General features: G+C 45.5%; 1 protein-coding gene across 1 annotated transcript in view; it reads left to right on the top strand.

Annotated features, from left to right (window-relative positions):
• Positions 1-17,286, top strand: part of LOC144487683 (uncharacterized) — a 58,329-nt gene extending 41,043 nt beyond the window's left edge. Inside the window, 2 exon segments of the mRNA XM_078205765.1 lie at positions 16,443-16,819; positions 16,906-17,286. Of these exon segments, the coding sequence (XP_078061891.1) occupies positions 16,443-16,819; positions 16,906-17,054 (526 nt within the window). The 3' untranslated portion in view covers positions 17,055-17,286.
• The last annotated feature ends 4,306 nt before the right edge of the window (positions 17,287-21,592 follow it).

The following is a 21,592-nucleotide window of genomic DNA, read 5'->3' on the forward strand; positions in this document are numbered from 1 at the left end:
TGTTTTTATCCTGATTTTCCCTGTGTGGCTCTGGAGAGCGCTTGAGACGTTAGGGACAGAGAAAACGAGATTTTTCACTCTCTCTCAGAGGGTCTTTGGTCTGTGGAATTCTCTTCCCCAGAGAGCAGTGGAGACAGAGTCATTGAATATTTTTCAGGCTGAATAAATGGATTCCTGATTGACAAGAGAGTCAGATGGTTGGGGGGGGGGGGGGGGGCGGGGGGGGGGGCATTCGGGGGGGCGAGGGGGGAGACAGAAAAATGGAGCTCTGGCCACAATCAGATCAGTCGGGATCTTGTCAAATGCTGGAGCAGAGGGGCCCAATGGTCCACTGCTGCTCCTCATTCATATGGATGTTTAGCTGTATGTTTCACTCTGTTTCTGCCTCCATAGAAGCTGCTGGGCCTGTTGACTATTTGTGGCATTGACTGTTTTATTTCAGAATTTAAGACTCTGTAACATATCACTGTGTAATCCAACAATTAATCCAGTTCCCCTGGATTACTGCACTGTGGCATAGTGGTTAGCACCGCTGCCTCACAGCACCAGGGACCCGGGTTCGATTCAAGTTTCGGGTCACTGTCTGTGTGGAGTTTGCACATTCTCCCCGTGTCTGCGTGGGTTCCCTTTGGATGCTCCAGTTTCCTCCCACAGATCAAAGATGGGCGGGTTAGGTGGATTGGCCGTACTAAATTGCCCCTTAGTGTCAGGGGGACTAGCTAGGGTAAATGCATGGCGTTAAGGGGATAGGGCCTGGATAGGATTGTGGTCATGCAGACTCGATGGGCCGAATGGCCTCCTTCTGCACTGTTGGATTCTGTGATTCTAGTTAGAAGTCTCACATCACCAGGTTAAAATCCAACAGGTTCATTTGTTATCACGAGCTTTCGGAGCACTGCTCCTTCATCAGGTGAGTCAATCGTCTATGATTCTACATGCAGACATACTCACAGATGCACAAATACATTCAAAGACATGAATATATGATTTCAAGAAGTAATTAGATATCGCTCATGGGGCAAAAGGGATCAAGGGATATGGGAGGAAGGGGGGAATCAGGACATTGAATTCGATGGTCAGCCATGAACAAAATGAATGGTGGAGCAGGCTCGAAGAGTTGAATGGCCTACACCTGCTTCTAGTTTCTATCGTTCTGCACACGCGTACGCATACACTCCGAGACCACCTGCTGGGCACCAAAATAATAACAGAAACAAATCTGAAAGTCAGTGTGTGTGTTTTATTGTGAAATGAGATAATGTATAAATATATCCCCATAGCTCCGGGTGGGAGTGGAATTGATGATTTCTTGACTGTCTGTCTGCACTGCTGTCTCACAGCGCCAGGGACTTGGGTTCAATTCCCGGCTTGGGTCACTGTCTGTGCGGAGTCTGCACATTCTCCCCGTGTCTGCGTGGGTTTCCTCCGGGTGCTCCGGTTTCCTCCCACAGTCTGAAAGATGCGCTGTTTAGGTGCATTGACCCAAACAGGTGCCGGACTGTGGCAACTAGGGGAATTTCACAGTAACTTCTTTGCAGTGTTAATGTAAGCCTTACTTGTGACTAATAAATAATTTTAACTTTTAGTTTGTGATCTCATAGAATTGTAGAATCCTACAGTGCAGAAGGCAGCCATTCAGCCTATCGAGTCTGCACCAACCACAATCCCACCCAGGCCCTATCTCCATAACTCCACATATTTAACCTGCTAATCCTCCTGACACCAGGGTCAATTTTACATGGTCAGTCAACATAAGCAGCACATCTTTGGACTGTGGGAGGAAACCGGAGCACCCACAGGAAATCCACATAGACACGAGGAAAATGTACGAACTCCACACAGACAGTGACCCAAGCTGGGAATCGAATCCAAATCCCTGGCACTGTGAGGCAGCAGTGCTAACCACTGTGCCACTGTACCACCCAGTGCTCTAAGGTTAAGTTTCTTCTTCAAACCTAAGAAGATTCAGTGTCACATTAGGGCGGGGAAATGGGAGTCCATTCACTTCAGATGGATAATGGTAAAAGTTAATTCACTTTGGGATTCACTTTGGGATTCACTTTGTCCTCCGAGCTGCTGGGACACCAGAGCGATCACACTGATTGGAGCCTTTCTTGATGTTCTGACTCTATTGTATTGATTAATGTGAACTACACACATGTGGAGGTCATTGATTGGATGCTTACTTGAAGATATTTAAAGGGACAGTTAGTGACAGTGCCTGGAATTAGGAGATATATCTGTCATGTTTCACTCTATGAATAAATCAACACCAAATAAAGATTGACTCCACCCTAAGGCTGTCAGGATTATTACATTCATTGCAGCGCAGGTCTCTTTCCTCAACTCCAGTCGATGTTCCGACAGCTTCAGGATGCACTTCCTGTCAGGAAGCAGGGATCTCAGTAAGTTCCCCTTTGGATCATCGGTTATGGTCACTCGCTCCCTGTGAGGAGGCCGGATGTGGGTTATTGCCGAAAGTCTGCGTGTCATTGGGGTGTCTGGGGGGTGGAAGCAGAAACTGGAGTTGGTCACTGGGCAGTGGGTGTTACTGGTATTGAGGCTCCTGGGTGGTCACATGGGATGCCAGCTGCGTGGGTTCATGGTGGGCACTGGAAATTTCCAGAGTATAATTTAGTGTGGTGTTACATCCCCAGCCTACAGGGTGTGGGCGGACAACATTCCTCCCTTTCTCCCGACACCCCACAAACAAGATTCCCAGAGAGAGGGATTCACTCTGAGTTATAGTCAGTACATTTAATCAATGCAGTAGATTGTGTGGACATAAAAGATTCTCCAGCTCTCCATTCACCTGGGTCCACCTTGTGGATAAATGTTATGAAGTATTATTTCTCCCGAGCCTTCAATTGTCCCAATCCAAAATTCCTTTAGCTTTTTTTTTCATTGTCTCAACGTCCATTTGTCTATGGAGGTCTGTGTCAGTGCCTTGATCATTTCAAAATGTTTTCTTATTCTTCAGGCCATGTTAACCATTGCACGTCGTGTATTCTTAGGGAGTCTGTATCAGTGTCCTGTACACCCTGTCCTACTGGGTAACTACTGTTAGGAGGCTGAGGGACCACTCCCACCCTCTTTCCTGTGCTATTTCTCATCTCTACCCAGTCTGATTATTTGTGTTGCTCTTTCGAGCTAAGGACATCTCTCACTACTGTACTAATGTCATCCTTCATTAACAGAGCTACCCCACCTCCTTTTCCAAGCTTCCTAGCTTTTCAAAGTGTCAAATACTCTGCAATATTTAGTTCCCAGCCTTGGTCACTCTGTAACCATTGTTAGGATACCAGACTGGAACTCCAAGTTTTATTAGGAAGCCAGACGAGACACCAACATTTTTTCTTTCTGGCAAAAATGTGAGGAGAGGAGACTTTGCTCCAGGAGTGATGAGAAAATAGGGATTTTTTAATAAAATAAATTTTATTCACAACAGTTTAAATACAACACTAACAATGCAAACAATTAACAGCTGAACAATACTTACAATGAAAGGAAACAATTTAATTTCTAACTTAACAACATCCATTCAGAGGTTTAAATACAGTTAACAAACACAGATCAGAGAGTCATCGAGGTTTACAGCATGGAAACAGGCCCTTCGGCCCAACTTGTCCAAGCCACCCTTTTATTTAACCACTAAGCCAGTCCCAATTGCCCGCATTTGGCCCCTGTCCCTCTATACCCATCGTACCCATGTAACTGTCTAAATGCATTTAAAAGTCAAATTTTACCCACCTTTACGACTACGTCTGGCAGCTTGTATCAGACACCACCCTCTGTGTGAAACAATTGCCCCTCTGGACCCTTTTGTATCTCTCCCCTCTCATTTTAAACCTTTGCCCTCTAGTTTTAGAATCCTCTATCTTTGGGAAAATATGTTGACTATCTAGCTGATCTATGCCCCTCATTATTTTATAGATCTCTACAAGATCACCCTTAAGCCTCCTACGCTTCAGGGAAAAAAGTCCTCATCTATCTCGTCTATCCTTATAACTCAAACCAAGTCCCGGTAGCATCCTAGTAAATCTTTTCTGCACTCTTTCTCGTTTAATAATATCCTTTCAATAATAGGGTGACCAGAACTGTACACAGTATTCCAAGTGTGGCCTTGTGTCTTGTACAACTTCAACAAGACGTCCCAACTCCTGTATTCAATGTTCTGACCAATGAAACCAAGCATGTCAAATGCCTTCTTCACCACTCTGTCCACCTGTGACTCCACTTTCAAGGAGCTATGAACCTGTATCCCGAGATCTCTTTGCTCTATAACTCTCCCCAAAGCCCTACCATTAACTGAGCAAATCCTGCTCCAGTTCGATCTACCAAAATGTATCACCTTGCATTTATTTAAATTAAACTCTATCTGCCATTCATCAGCCCACTGGCCCATTTGATCAAGATCCCGTTGCAATCCTAGAAACCTTATCCACTGCCCACTATGCCAGCAATATACTGGCTATAATACGTGTAGACAATCTTGGAGCTTGAAGAGAGAAAGGAAGTTTCAGATCAGCTTCCAGAAGCTCGTGCCTTCAAACAGAACTGCAGCTAACTTCCAAACCTCGCCTCACTCCTCCCATTAACCCCATCATCACAACACCCCACATTCCTCAACCCACACTCCAATCCTTTTAGCAAAGCCCCAGGGCATCTCCTTTCAACAGACACAAGTCCATTAAAGTCACTCAGATAAACAACTGCGTGGCTGAAATGGGAAATTATCCTGCTCGTAGTCCCCTGAGCTGCATTCTTCCTGGACATAGCACTGCTTGTCGAATAAACCAGAAGCTTTAAACATTCTCCTGAAACAAATAAAAAACAAATTTTATGAATAAATATTGCACACTTTCATTTCACCATCACTGAAACAAAAATGAACCAACAATATGAATCCTTACAGAATACTGTAAGGCCTGGATAGAGCAGACGTGAGGAAGATGTTTCCATTAGTAGAAGAGATTAGAATCCGAGGGCACAACCTCAGAGTAAAGGGATGACTCTTTAGAACCAAGGTGAGGAGGAATTTCTTCAGCCACAGGGTGGTGAATCTATGGAATTCATCACCACAGAAGGCAGTGGAGGCCATCATTGAGTGGATTTAAGGCAGAGATAGATAGGTTCTTGATTAATGAGGGGATCAGGGGTTATGGGGAAAAGGCAGGAGAATGGGGATGAAAAAAGTATCAGCCATAATTGAATGGCGGAGCAGACTCGATGGGCCGAATGGCCTAATTCTGCTCATATATCTTATGGTCTAAAACTTGGCCGGTTCACTTAGTGAAGAATGATTGAAGACTAAGTGCTCGACACCCAGCTCTGTTCCAATCATCAAATGGTCTATTTTACAGCGGCGGGGATCAAGTCGCTGGTCTCACCTTGCAACCTCCACCCTGAACATAGAAAATCACACATTCTTATCCATTTACCGATGCTCATCCTGGCTGGTTCTAAACTAATCACAATATGAATCGATTCCAGACATATCCAATCAAGCTAACAATTAGGCATCATGTGGCTGTGTGATCAGCTCATGGACAGCTCTGGACCATCTCAACATGTGGACCAGACACCTTATAACAACTGACCTTGTGACATCACAATGACTCACTATACTCAGGACTTTCTGATCTCCACCACATCCCAGCCTATTCCGTTAGCAGTCGGTTACTCAGTGCAGCTGCCTGTGTGCTGATAAGAGGGGCCCTGCTGAGCAGCTTTAATGGTCCGTGATTGCAGAAACTGAGCAGTCACAGGAATGTGGTCAAGATAGTCCAGTCCCATAATGCCTCACATTCAATCCGCAGTCCTTCAATTATAACAGAATATGTGGCTGTCTGTAGCTGCCTTGGCCATGGTCGACCCCAACACTGCCTTCCTGAACTGCTACAATGCCTGAGGTGTAAGTACATCCACAGTGCTGTTAGGGAGGGATTTCCAGCTACAATTCCAGACTTTCACGAGACTGTAGGTGGATATCAGATTGATATATTCCATTTACCCAGACCCAAGGTGAGTTATTACAATTCCTTTATTGTCCAGGACAATATATTTACAATATCTTTAAAACAGAAATTAAACATTCCCATTTGATTTCAGGCAGTAACATATTCTGTTAGTTTGTTCTTTATTGTCAATGTCAGGCTGGTGTTGTTCCCTTTGGAGCAAAGGAGGTTGAGGGGAGATTTGATAGAGGTGGACAAGATTCGGACAGGTTTAGATAAGGTGGACAAAGAAAAGCTGTTCCCATTAGCTGGTGGGACAAGAATGAGGGGGACACAGATTTAAGGTTTTGGGCCAGAGATGCAGGGGGGTGATGTGAGGAAGAATATTTTGATGCAGCGAATGGTAATGACCTGGAACTCGCTGCCTATGAGGGAGGAGGAACTGGAGACAATAAACAATTACAAAGGAAATTGGATGGGCATTTGGGGTCTTTCAAACAGAAATAGTGACTAAATATCTCTGAACTTCCTCACACCCTGTCACTCTGTGATCCGTGTGAAATTTGAAACCAGCTATTTGCAACAAGACTCAAAGAGCATCAGCCCACTGGAGGCAAAGTCGTGAGACCGGCCAGTCCAGCAGAAAGAAACCCTCCGACCCTCCCCATTGACCAACTGTGAGAGTGAATAAAATCCAGTCCTGGATGGAATTGAGAGCAGAAACAATAACAGCAGAATCCAACCCCTCATGTCATCACTCATGAACTTGTTGGTGTCTCAGCAGCAAGAATGAATCTCTGAATCCCTTCCCACACTGAGGGCAGGTAAACGGCCTCTCTCCAGTGTGAACTCGCTGGTGTCTCCACCAGCTAGAGGACCGAGCAAATCTCTCCCCACTGTGAATTCGCTGGTGTGTCTGCAGAGTAGATAACCGAGTGAATCCCTCCCCACACTGAGGGCAGGTGAACGGCCTCTCCCCAGTGTGAACTCGCTGGTGTCTTTCCAGGCTGGATGACAGAGTGAATCCCTTCCCACACTGAGAGCAGATGAATGGCCTCTCCCCAGTGTGGCTGCGCCAATGAGCATCCAGCAGAGATGGAGATCTGTATCTCTTCCCACAGTCCGCACATTTCCATGGTTTCTCCATGACGCAGGTGTCCTTGCCTCTGTCTTATTTGGACAATCAGTTAAAGCCTCGTCCACACACTGAACACGAGTACAGTCTCTCCCCACTGTGAATGGTGTGATATTTATTCAGGCAGTGTAACTGGTTAAAGCCCTTTAACCACTGGTTAAAACCAGTGTAACTGGTTAAACCGCACTGACCTCCTCAGACGACAAACACGGGACAAGGTGGACAGAGTACCCTTCATCGTCCAGTACTTCCCCGGAGCGGAGAAGCTATGGCATCTCCTCCGGAGCCTTCAACATGTCATTGATGAAGACGAACATCTCGCCAAGGCCATCCCCACACCCCCACTTCTTGCCTTCAAACAACCACGCAACCTCAAACAGACCATTGTCCGCAGCAAACTACCCAGCCTTCAGGAGAACAGTGACCACGACACCACACAACCCTGCCACAGCAACATCTGCAAGACATGCAGGATCATCGACACGGATGCCATCATCTCACGTGAGAACACCATCTACCAGGTACACGGTACCTACTCTTGCAACTCGGCCAACGTTGTCTACCTGATACGCTGCAGGAAAGGATGTCCCGAGGCATGGTACATTGGGGAAACCATGCAGACGCTACGACAATGGATGAATGAACACCGCTCGACAATCACCAGGCAAGACTGTTCTCTTCCTGTGGGGGAGCACTTCAGCAGTCACGGGCATTCAGCCTGGGATCTTCAGGTAAGCGTTCTCCAAGGCGGCCTTCACGACACACGACAGCACAGAGTCGCTGAGCAGAAACTGCTAGCCAAGTTCCGCACACATGAGGACGGCCTAAACCGGGATGTTGGATTTATGTCACATTATCAGTAACCCCCACAGCTTGCCTCCTGGGCTTGTAGAATCTCACTCGCTGTTCTGTCTGGAGACAATACACACCTCTTTAACCTGTGTTGAATGCTCCCTCCACCCACCTTGTCTGTACCTTTAAGACCTGGCTGTCTGTAGAGATTTGCATTCTAATCAGTATTCTGTAACTTGATTTCTGTGTCTGTGCACTGTTTGAGAGCAGATATCCACTCCATCTGACGAAGGAGCAGTGCTCCGAAAGCTTATGGTATTTGCTACCAAATAAACCTGTTGGACTTTAACCTGGTGTTGTGAGACTTCTTACTGTGCTAAAGCCCTTTAATCAGTGCACTGGAACACTCTCACTCGAGTGTGGCAGTGTGTTGCTGCTTTTCCAGTCACACTGACATTTGAAACCTATTCAAATCGACAGATTGGACAATAATTTCACCTTGTAGATTCAAAGGCCAATGATATTCAGATCCCAAGGAATATGACTCTGTCGGATCTAGACATGACAGTTGAGATTTTAGCCTGTGATTCCTCTTTCAATATCCTGCAAAATGAGTTTGCAAAAGTCATCAGTATCAGTACAGGATAGAAATTCAGAACAGACAATTCTAGTTTCTATGGAACATTCTTTCCTCTCTCATTCCCCAAAAGCTGTAAATCTCCATCCCACACACTCTCCCTCCATTCTCACTCTGCTGTATCTAATATTCACCCTCCCAATTCTCTTGAAGATGCTGATTGAGGCTGATTGACAGATCCATGCTCACTGCTTCCTGTCCTGGACACAGAGAGCTGGAAATCTCCATGCAGGCTGCCAGACAGATATATGTCGATATGACTGGACCAAAAATGTCTGAAATATACAGACTGGGCTCACTTCCTTTCCCTTCAGTGGCTAAGGGCGGACAAGTCACCAGGACCCAATGAACTGCACGCTAGGCTTTTAATGGAGGTTGCTGAAGTGATTGTGGCGAATTTTGTTGAAATTTTTCGTAACTCGCTAGATTCCGGGAGAGTATCAGAAGATTGGCAATCAGCCAATGTGACTACCTTGGTCAAAAAGGGAGAAGGCAGAAGGCAGGGAACGATAGGTCAGTTAATTTAATATCTATTATTGGCAAGACGCTGGAGTCAATAATCAAAGAGCAAATAGAAAATCATTTAGGAAAGCTGAATATCATCAAACCTCATCAACATGGTTCTATGAAAGATAAATCATGTTTGACAAATTTGCTTGAATTGTTTGAGGATGTAAGAAGGAGGGTAAATCGAGAGAAATCTGTACTTGTAGTTTATTTAAAAAGGGCGCCACGGCAGCACAGTGGTTAGCACTGCTGCTTCACAGTGCCAGGGACCCGGGTTCAATCCCGGCCTTGGGTGACAGTCTGTGTGGAGTATGTGCATTCTCTCCATGTCTGTGTGGATTTCTGAGTACTCCAGGTTCTTCCCACAGTCCAAAGATGTGCGGGTTAGATTGATTGGCTGTGCTAAATTGCCCCTTTGTGTCCCAATAGATGTAGATTAGGTAGATTAGTGGGGTGAAAATGTAGGGCTACAGGGATAGGGCCTGGGAAAGATGAGTCAAGAGTTGGGGAAGATGCAATAAAGTCACCCCTCTGTCTTCAAAACCTGGCAAATGGAGTTTAAAGTGGGGAAGTGTGAGGTCATGTATTTCAGTTGGAGGAATCAACAGGATGATTATCTAAATAGAGAGAGGCTGCCGGTGAGTGAAGTACAGAGGGATCTTGGTGTTCTTGTGCATGAATCACAAAAAGCTAGCAGGCAGGTCCCACATGAGGTAAGAAGGAAAATGGCATTTTGGCTTTTATTGCAACGAGGTTGGAGTTTAAAAACAGGGAGGTTTTGTTGCAACTGTACAGTGTGTTGGTGATGCCTCACCTGGGATAATGCATACAGTTTTGATCCCCTTCCCTAAACAAGGATATAGTAACATTGGACATAGTCCAAAGGACATTCACCAGGCTAATTCCTGGATGGGTGGGTTGTCCTCTCAAGAGGGAGGAAATTGTCAAGGTCTGTGTTCCTTGAAGTTTTGAAGACAAAGGGGTTATTGAAACATATAAGATCCTGAGGGGGCTTGACAGGGTAGATGGTGAGATATTTTCACGAGTGGGAGAGTCTCAAACAAACTAAATACCTCATTGAAAGTTTTTAAGGCAAAGATAGATACATTTTTGAACAGTAAAGGAATTAAGGGTTATGGTGAGTGGGCAGGTAAGTGGAGCTGAGTCCACGAAAAGATCTTATTGAATGGCAGAGCAGGCTCGTGGGGCCAGATGGCCTACTCCTGCTCCTAGTTCTTATGTTCTTATAAGCACTGATTCCAGATTGTTCAATACTTCTACATTGAATCCCTCTCCTTTCCTTCTCCCATATGTACTCTATAATGTACCGATCATGGTGCCCTAACTAAACTAAAACAAAAACCTTCTGACTCAACTAGGGATGGGTAATAAATGCTGGCCAGCCAGCGACGCCCATGTCCCATGAATGAATAAAAGAAATCACAGAATTGTTTTGATTCAAAGTTGAGACCTCATCCACACACACAACACGAGTAGTCTCTCCCATTGTGAATGCTGTAATTTTTTTTAGGCTTTGTAACTAGTTAAAGCTCTTTCCACAGTCAGTGCACTGGAACACTCTCATTCGAGTATGTGTGTGTCTCGGTGATTTGACACTCACATTGATGTTTAAAACTTTCTGAAGCAGACGGTACAGAGAAACATTTCTTCTTCTGGATTCAAAGGCCAATGATAATCAGATCCTGATGAATTGAGTGAGGACGGGACGTTTGGTTTGAGATTTCTGTCTGTAAAGCCTCATCACCTGATATCCTGTAAAATAAATTTACAAAAGTCATCATTCAGTACAAGATAGAAATTCAGAACAGATAATTCTCGTTTCAAAGGAACATTCTTTCCCCTCTCATTCCACAAAGGCTGTAAATCTCCATCCCACACACTCTCCCTTCATTCTCACTCTGCTGTATCTAATATTCACCCTCCCAATTCTCCTGAAGGTGCTGATTCAGGCTGATTGACAGATCCATGCTCACTACTTCCTGGCAATCTTTACGGTTAGACAATTAAACTAAATCAAATCAACTGAGGGACAAATAAACATTCTGTTAATCTTTTTGGCAAAACAATTAAACGTGAAATAAATCACTAACTATTCTGTTAATCTTTTTGGCAAAACAAGTAAACCAAATTAAATTAAATGAGGGATAGATCAAAAGGGCTGACCTCAAAAAGAAGGTAATCGCCTGTCCTGGACACAGAGTACTGAAAACCTCCATGCAGGCGGCCAGGCAGATATATGTTTATCTGACTGGACTAACAATGTGTGGAATGTACAGACTGGATTCACTTCCTTTCCCTTTAGTTGCTGCAAGTCCCCAATTTCCCCCAGAATGAGAAATGAAATGGAAAGGGAGAAACATTGATTTCCTCCCAGATGTGGCCCAGAGGAGGAAGTTTCACTCTGAAGCTCATTGGACAACTTCCGCACGGTGACGTCACAACGGAGCCCTGCCTGAATCAGCCAATAGGCATCGGCCTGCTCCGCGATGACGTCCTGGGGTTCCAGTGCGCAGGCTCGGCGAGCGGACGCGGGAGCCCCGCCCCCACCTATTGTTCCCGTCCCCCTTGCACTTCCTCGAGCCAAGGTTTCCAGGCTCGCGGCTCCGGCCAGAGCGAGAAGCCGCTCGGTGATCTCCCCCCCGCCGGCCCGGGACTGCGCATGTCCAAGGGAGAGGGGAAGCTGCGCATGTGCGGAGGGCTGCCCGCCCCTTCCCACCAGCACGCTGAGGCATTGACCAATGGGAAGAGTTGGAGGACCGGAAGTACCTTTCTCCTGCAGCCAACCAGAGCCCCCCTTGTCTGAATGCGGAAACTGCACAAAGCGGCTGCTGTTCTCTCTCTGAATGAATATTGAATACAGACAGACTCAAACTTCCTTCTGTCTCCCACATCTGTGAGTAAAACACTTTCTTTCATCCCCCTTTCCATTTCTTTTCTCATTCTGGGGGAAATTGGGGACTTGCAGCAACTGAAGGGAAAGGAAGTGAATCCACGGAGGCTGCAGACTCTGGAAAGGTTGGCCCAGGTCTCTCTCTTTCTGACTGAAAGACATTGACATCCTTTGCTCCCTCAGCTTGACACATTGATTTGTCTGGCTAAAAGAATGGTCTCTTTCCGAATGTTCACAATTAAAGGGCTGGTTTCCCCAGGAGATGGCTGACATTTAAGAGAACAATAAATTAATATAGGACAGAGATATGCCTGGTGTTGTTATATTGTAGATTTGGTATATTATTTATGGTTCTGTAACAAAGTACATTTATTATTATTTCTCATCTTGTAATGTAGCACTGAAGCTATGTTATATATTTTCACTCATCGAGTCATTACAGCGCAGGAGTCCATTCAGTAACTCAATCTGAATCAGTAAGTTTACGGACAACACAAAATTGGCAGGACTTGCAGATAGTGAGGAGCATTGTCAGAAGCTACAGAAGGATATAGATAGGCTGGAAATTTGGGCAAAGAAATGGCAGATGGAATTCAATCCTGATAAATGCGAAGTGATGCATTTTGGTAGAAATAATGTAGGGAGGAGCTATACGATAAATGGCAGAACCATAAAGGGTGTAGATACGCAGAGGGACCTGGGTGTGCAAGTCCACAGATCCTTGAAGGTGACATCACAGGTGGAGAAGGCGGTGAAGAAGGCATTTGGAATGCTTGCCTTTATAGGACGGTGTGGAGATGCCGGCGTTGGACTGGGGTAAACACAGTAAGAAGTTTAACAACACCAGGTTAAAGTCCAACAGGTTTATTTGGTAGCAAAAGCCACACAAGCTTTCGAGGCTCGAAGCCCCTTCTTCAGGTGAGTGGGAATTCTGTTCACAAACAGAACTTACAAAGACACAGACTCAATTTACATGAATAATGGTTGGAATGCGAATACTTACAACTCATCCAGTCTTTAAGAAACAAAACAATGGGAGTGGAGAGAGCATCAAGACAGGCTAAAAAGATGTGTATTGTCTCCAGACAAGACAGCCAGTGAAACTCTGCAAGTCCACGCAACTGTGGGAGTTACAAATAGTGTGACATAAACCCAATATCCCGGTTGAGGCCGTCCTTGTGTGTGCGGAACTTGGCTATCAGTTTCTGCTCAGCGACTCTGCGCTGTCGTGTGTCGCGAAGGCCGCCTTGGAGAACGCTTACCCGAATATCAGAGGCCGAATGCCCGTGACCGCTGAAGTGCTCCCCAACAGGAAGAGAACAGTCTTGCCTGGTGATTGTCGAGCGGTGTTCATTCATCCGTTGTCGCAGCGTCAGCATAGTTTCCCCAATGTACCATGCCTCGGGACATCCTTTCTTGCAGCGTATCAGGTAGACAACGTTGGCCGAGTTGCAAGAGTATGCCGTGTACCTGGTGGATGGTGTTCTCACGTGAGATGATGGCATCTGTGTCGATGATCCAGCACGTCTTGCAGAGGTTGCTGTGGCAGGGTTGTGTGGTGTCTTGGTCACTGTTCTCCTGAAGGCTGGGTAGTTTGCTGCGGACAATGGTCTGTTTGAGGTTGTGCGGTTGTTTGAAGGCAAGAAGTGGGGGTGTGGGGATGGCCTTGGCGAGACTTGCGTGGACTTGCAGAGTTTCACTGGCTGTCTTGTCTGGAGACAATACACATCTTTTTAGCCTGTCTTGATGCTCTCTCCACTCCCATTGTTTTGTTTCTTAAAGACTGGATTAGTTGTAAGTATTCGCATTCCAACCATTATTCATGTAAATTGAGTCTGTGTCTTTGTAAGTTCTGTTTGTGAACAGAATTCCCACTCACCTGAAGAAGGGGCTTAGAGCCTCGAAAGCTTGTGTGGCTTTTGCTACCAAATAAACCTGTTGGACTTTAACCTGGTGTTGTTAAACTTCTTACTTTATAGGACGGGGCATAGAGTATAAAAGTTGGGGTCTGATGTTGCAGATGTATAGAACGTAGGTTCGGCCGCATTTGGAATACTGCGTCCAGTTCTGGTCGCCACACTACCAGAAGGATGTGGAGGCTTTGGAGAGAGTACAGAGGAGGTTTACCAGGATGTTGCCTGGTCTGGAGGGGCTTAGCTATGAGGAGAGATTAGGTAAACTGGGGTTGTTCTCCCTGGAAAGACGGAGGATGAGGGGAGACTTGATAGAGGTGTATAAGATTATGAAAGGCATAGATAGGGTGAACGGTGGGAAGCTTTTCCCCAGGTCGGTGGTGACGTTCACAAGGGGTCATAGGTTCAAGGTGAAGGGGGGGAGGTTTAACACAGATATCAGACGGACATATTTTACACAGAGGGTGGTGGGGGCCTGGAATGCGCTGCCAGGCAAGGTGGTGGAGGCGGACACACTGGGAACGTTTAAGACTTATCTAGATAGCCACATGAATGGAGTCGGAATGGAGGGATACAAAAGAATGGTCTAGTTTGGACCAGGGAGCGGCACAGGCTTGGAGGGCCGAAGGGCCTGTTCCTGTGCTGTATTGTCCTATGTTCTTTGTTCAAATCCATGCCGACTCTCTGTCGAACAATCCAGTCAGTCCTATTCCCCTTCTATATTCCCTTTCCCCTCAAGTTTATTTCCTTCATGAGCCCATCTAATTTCTGAAATATATTAAAGGGGACAGTAAACTAATATCGGACAGAGACGTGTCTGATGTTTTTTTATTCATCCTTGGGACACAGGCATTGCCGGCTGGGCCAGCATTTATTGCCCATCCCTAATTGCCCTTGAACTGAGTGGCTCGCTGGGCCATTTCAGAAGCTGGTTGAGAGTCAACCACATTGCTGTGGCTCTGGAGTCACATGTAGGCCAGACTGGGTAAGGACGGCAGATTTCCTTCCCTAAAGCACATTAATGAACCAGACGGGTTTTTTGGTCAATCGACAATGGTTTCATGGTCATCAGTAGATTCTTAATTCTAGATTTTGTTTTTAAATTCAAATTCCACCATCTGCCGTGGCAGGATTCGAACCCGGGTCCCCAGAACATTAGCTGAGTTTCTGGATTAATAGCCTAGCAATAATACCACGAGGCTTTCAGCTCCCCTGTTGTTAGATGGTACAGATTAGATATATTATTTATAGCTCTGTAATAAAATACACTTATTATATCTGGCTGTGTAATTTTGGACTGCAGCTATATTATATATTTCCAACAATCTCTTCCCTCAGAGAATTGTTAATATCTAGATTTCTCTTCCATAGGGACCAGTGGAGGGATTGAATATATTCAAGGATGAGTTAGACAGTTTTTGAATGACAAGGGAGTCAATAATTATTGGGAACAGGCTGGAAAATGGAGAGAAAGCTCAGATGAGGAAGGATTTCTTCACTGAAGGATGTGGTGATGTTTTGGATTCTCTACCCCAGAGGACTATAGAGCCTCAGTCATCAAGAATTTTCAAGAGAGGGATTGATAGGTTTCTAGATATTGAAGATATCGATGGATATGGGGGACAGTGTGGGGAAAATAATGCAGAGGTAGATCAACCAATAATCTGAATGAATGGTTGAGCAGACTCGATGGGCCGAATGCTGACTGCAGCTCCTATTTGTTCTGATTTCTGTGCTGGACAGGAAGCAGTGAGCATGGATCTGTCAATCAGCCTCAATCAGCACCTTCAGGAGAATTGGGAGGGTGAATATTAGATACAGCCGAGTGAGAATGGAGGGAGAGTGTGTGGGATGGAGATTCACAGCTTTTGGGGAATGGGAGAGGAAAGAATGTTCATTAGAATCATAGAATTGCTGCATCTTATCAACCGTCCCTGAGCTTTCACAATGAATCCCACTTCTGAGGACACCCTTATCTCTGACTTGTCTGTACTGCTGGCAGTCTCACAAAGCAGCTGCCTGTGTGCTGATACGGGAGGCCCTGCTCGGCAAGTTTAATGCTCCATGACTGTGTCTTTACTGATTGCTCCATAAACTAGAAATGTAGATTTGAATTTCGATCGTATTCTGAATTGCGATGTTTTTTTCTAAATTGACTTACAGGATATTAGACAAGGAGAAATCAGACAGAAATCTCCAACATCACATCGAGATCTGACAGAGTGACTCGATTTCTTGGGACCTGAATATCATCCGCCTTTGAACCTAGCAGGAGAAATGCCTGTTTGGCCTGTTGGCTTCAAAAGATTGTAAACATCGCTGTGACTAGAAATGCACTGAGATACACACACCCGAGTGAGAGTGTTCCAGTACACTGAGTGTAGAAAGAGCTTTCACCAGTTCCACAGCCTGAAAATACATCGCAGCATTCACAGCGGGGAGAGACTGTACCTGTGTTCTCTGTGAGATTTAACTGATTGTTTAACCTGGAGAGTCACAAGGACACCCGCACCATGGAGAAACCATGGAAATGTGGGGACTGTGGGAAGAGATACAGAATCCCATCTGAGCTGGAAATTCATCAACGCAGTCACACTGGGGAGAGACCATTCAGCTGCTCTGTGTGTGGGAAGGGATTCAGTCAGTTATCCTACCTGCTGAAGCACAATGTCACTCACACCCAGGAGAGACCCTTTAAATGCTCTGACTGTGGGAGTGGTTTCAAAAGCTCTCAGTATCTGGTGTCCCACCAGCGAATTCACACTGAGGACAGACCGTTCACCTGCTCTCACTGCTCAAAGAGATTTAGAACATTATTCAACCTGCGGAGACACCAGCGAGTTCACACCGGGGAGAGACCGTTCACCTGCTCGGTGTGTGGGAAGGGATTCACTCATTCATCCCACCTGAACAGACACAATCTCACTCACACCAATGAGAGACCGTTTAAATGCTCTGACTGTGGGAGTGGTTTCAAAAGCTCTGGAGAACTGGTGTCCCACCAGCGCATTCACACTGAGGAGAGACCGTTCAGCTGCTCTCACTGCTCAAAGAGGTTTAGAACATCATATAACCTGCAGACACACCAGCGAGTTCACACTGGGGAGAGACCGTTCACCTGCTCTGTGTGTGGGAAGGGATTCACTCAATTATCCAGCCTGCAGAAACACAATCTCACTCACACCCAGGAGAGACCCTTTAAATGTGGGCGTGGCTTCAAAAGCTCTCGGGAACTAATGTCCCACCAGTGAGTTCACACCAGGCAGAGGCTGGTCACCTGCTCTGACTGGGAAGGGATTCACTCAGTCAGCAAACTTGGTGAAACACCAATGAGTTCACAAGTGATTACAGTTCTGGGATTATTCTTGTGAATCTTTCTTGCCCCTTCTCCAGTGCCTCTGTTTCCTTTTTCTAAATGGAGATCACAAATAGAACGTAGAACAGTACAGCACAGGAACAGACCCTTCAGTTGTGTCGAACATGACGCCAAATTAAACTATTCCTTTCTGCCTGCCCTTGGTCCATATTCCTCTATTCCTTACATATTCATGTGCTTATTTAAAACTCCCTTAAACGCCCCTATTGTATCTGCCTCCACCACCACTCCGAGCAGCGCATTCCAGACACCTACCACTCTCTGTGTAAAAAAACTTCCCTCTCACATCTCCTTTGAACTTTCTTGAACCCCAAGATCCCTCTGCACATTAACTGTATACTTATCCTTAATATTTGATCTCCCAAAGTGCAGCACCTCACACTTGTCCGGATTAAAATCCATCTGCCATTTCTCCGCTCATATCTGCAGCTGATCTACATCCCACTGTATCCTTTGACAACCTTCTACACTATCGACAACTCCATCTAGCTTTGTGTCGTCTGCCAGCTTGCTAACCCACCCATCCACGTTTTCATCCAAGTCATTGATATATATCACAAATAGCGCAGGTCCCAGTACAGATCCCTGCAGAACACCACTAGTCATGGACCTCTAGCCAGAAAAACACCCTCCACCACTACTCTCTGACTTCTATGGGCAAGTCAATTCTGAATCCAAGTGGCCAAGTCACCGTGAATCCCATGCATCTTAATCTTCTGGATGAGCCGACCATGAGTGACCTTGTTGAAAGCCTCACTAAAATCCATGTTCACAACATCCACTGCTCTACCCTCATCGATCACCTTCGTCATCTCCTCGATAAAATCGATCAAGTCAGTAAGATGTTGACGGTGCTCCCACTGCAGTCCTGTGATGAAAATATAGACTGGTTGGTGAAATGTAGATAACAGGTAGAATTGATATCTAATGAGGACTTTATACTTTAGAATTGAATACAGGGCTCATTGTTACTAACGGGGAAAGAAGGGTTAAAACCCTGACCCAGAACCCTTTTCACACACACGTGGACATCTCTGAATCTGACGCACACCAAATGGAACGTTACACAAGGGGCTGGAATTCACTGGAATTTCTTAACAACCTTTCAATAGAAATGTCCTGGTACCGACTGTGACAAAGGACACAACAGACAGCAAGAACCAGGAGGAACCTTTAACACAGAGAATGTTAATCACCTTGTTCAGGACACCGGTGCCAGGCACAGAAGGATCCCAAGAAAAAGGGAACATTCAATTTCTGTCTGTTTCACAATTCTAAATGACTGATTCTTTAACAAAGGAATGTTTAAAAACAGCATTGTGATATTCCAAGGTCAACTGTGTCTGGGAAAGGGACACACTGATGTGTTTTTATTTTAAACAGGAGGATCCATTGAAAAGCAGCTCTGGGCGATACGAGCACCTCCTGACCGACTTTCAATTCATTTCAAATCACCCATCACTTTCCGTGGAATATTCTTTAGTCTTTCCTGGGATGTGGACACTGCTGGCAAAGCCCCAGCACACGTTGCTCAGCTCCTAATTGCCCCTGAACGGAGTGACTTGCTCGGCCATTTCAGAGGGACAGTTAAGATTCACCCACATCGCTGTGTGGGTCTGGATTCACATGTCGGCCAGACTGGGTAAGGATGGCAGATTTCCCTCCCTAATAGGGAGCATGAAGAGGGTGAACTGGATGGGTTTTTACAACAGTCGATAGTTTCATGGTCACCGTTTCTGAGACTAACTTTATATAATTCCAGATTGATTCACTGAATTGAAATCCCACCAGCTGCCTGTCCCCAGATCCTTTGCTGGGTCTCTGCATTACTCGGCCAGAGACATTCCCACTATCCCACCACCTCCCACTGAATGGAATATTCCACACAACCCCTTAGTTAAACAGGAAGTAGAAAAGAGAAAGGCTTTGACCTTTGGATGACCTCATCACCAACTACAGAAACCTTCCAGCTGACCATTCTGTAAAAGTTTATAAACTTTATTTTTATAAAACACAGAGTAAGAAACAGGTGAAAAGTAACGATGGACGTTGTGACTGACATCAGAAACATTGATTGACCGGATAAACACTCACTACATCACAGAGCGATCCTCAACCATTAAAGAATTGACCCACAATAAGGAATGAGAGAGCCTTATAAAAAGGGGCAGGAGTTTACACAGAGAGGTGACATCCACAGCTGCTCAGGATGATGGAATTCAGTTCAGGAAGGGGATAAAGTGAGAAGCTTTTGTGATTCAAGACAGAAGTATTGAACAATCTGGAATCAGTGCTTCTCGAGCTTGCTGAAGAGCCGAACACATCAATTAATCTCATCATAAAAACCCCCAGTGTAAATAACATGGATTTGACTGGCAAATGTTGAAGTGTTGATTCAGAGACACAAGTTTTGACTTCCCATTTGAGCCTGGGACACCTTTCTGTCTCTCTATTGCTCATGTCAATGACAGCCAGGCGACGGAGCTGAGGGCTGAATTTAGCTGAGATTAACAGGGCCTGCGCCCCAGTTGGGAAACTGCCCTGGGCATTGCACTTATAGAGAGACAGGAAGCTGCTGGAGGACTGACTGGGAAATGGGCCTCCAACCAATCAGGGCACCGGAGGAGGTGACCGGGGCTGATGGTGATGTGACCCCCGGGGTTCAGTGTCCCTGTATCCAAAGCGGGGAGTCGCGGGAACAGGGTACAGAGGAGCTGAAGAGAAACCATTTGTGTCCAGAACATTGTGAACATCCTTTACTCTGGTTGTCTTTGATCCTCAAGTCATTTTCTGTTTGTTTTAACCATGTTCTGTTTCATTAATAAACTTTTAACAGTAAAAATATTTGATTTTTCTGGACATTTCCTGATGAGATTGATGCACTTTAGGGAAAGTGGGTGGGAGGGGTTGGCAGGCTCTTTAACAGAAAGTGAGTCCCTCTAAGGTAATTGGCAAAGGAACCAGAGGGGGAAATGGGATTTTATTTTTGACTCAGCGATGTTAGAAAATGGAGTTCAGGGAGTCAATTAACCCTTTCTCCCCTTTTCCCAAACTCTGAAATGATTGCCAGTGATAACCCTTATTGGTGACAGTGGTTAGATTTTATTCAGTATCAATAAGAGCTGACACAGTCTAATGTCTGAGCAGTCGTATCAAAGTGCAGCAGCATTACCATTACACTCTGGGTAGAAGCAGCATCTCCACGGAAATGCTCCCTGCTCTGCACCAGATGCCATGGCACCAGTCAATGCAATATGTAAAACCTCGACAAATCTCTGTGCTCGGGAATCCCTTCTTATACTTTTTTACATCACAAAGTCTATGGAGACTGATTTAACCCAATCATTGCCCAGCTAACACGTGAACGGATCAATTACAAAACCTGTCATTGAACCATCTGTACCTGCCCAAGCCATGTCAAACTCTCAAACAATTGTCTTCTCACACTCCGTCCCTGGTACAGGGAGTCAGCATTCCCATGCCAAGCAGTGAAAACATGGTGTTCGTGACACCCAGGTGTCATCCAGGATTCAAGGCACTCCTGTATTCTCTGTCCTCTGGGAGCTGTTTATCTCCCTGTTCCCACACAGCAAGTCGTCTGTTCTCAGCTCTGCTGGATTTCTGCTGAAGTTTGACCCCTTTTACACCTTTCGGATCAATAAAACATTTGGTTAATGAAGATCCAAACCACAATTTCCCATCCTGTCACCTGCCAACCATCCTTACCCAGAGTGTAATCACAACAGGAATAAAAACAGGAGAAGTGTAACAATCAAATTCAAAATCAATGCACAGCCAGTCATAGAATCTAATATAATATTCACTAATTAGCAAGAAAACCCAAAGTAGGGGGTCCCCCAGGATTCTTACAGTCCACACCTTGAGGGGGGGGAACTCTCTCTCTGACCCCTCACTCAATTTCAATCCGTTATTGTCCAGTTCTGTTCTGGCCCCGCCTGGGGTAACATCTACTTGATCTTTCCTACTCCTGAAGGAGCACCGTGAGTTCTAGGTTACTTGTACATAAGGACAGATGCTTCAAGCAACAGATCAAGCATGGATGTAAAAGATTCTCCAGCTCTCTCTTTACCCCTATCTAAGTTGTGGACAGTTCTTACTCTGTGTTATTTCCCCCAAGCCCTTAATTGTCCCAATCTATAATATTATCCATTTTATTTTAATTTTCCTCACTTTGTGTCCCTGTGCAGTGTGTTTAATTGGATCCTGATTGTTTTGAACTCAGTTTCTCTGGAGTGTGTGTCAGTGCCTTGATGATGTCACAATGTTGTCTCAATGCCCTGGCCACATGAACCATTTCATCTCCTGCTGTGTCTCAAGTAGCTGTGTGTGTTTGGGACCCGCTC

Source organism: Mustelus asterias, unplaced genomic scaffold (assembly GCF_964213995.1).
Source record: "Mustelus asterias unplaced genomic scaffold, sMusAst1.hap1.1 HAP1_SCAFFOLD_974, whole genome shotgun sequence".
Lineage (NCBI taxonomy): Eukaryota > Metazoa > Chordata > Chondrichthyes > Carcharhiniformes > Triakidae > Mustelus > Mustelus asterias.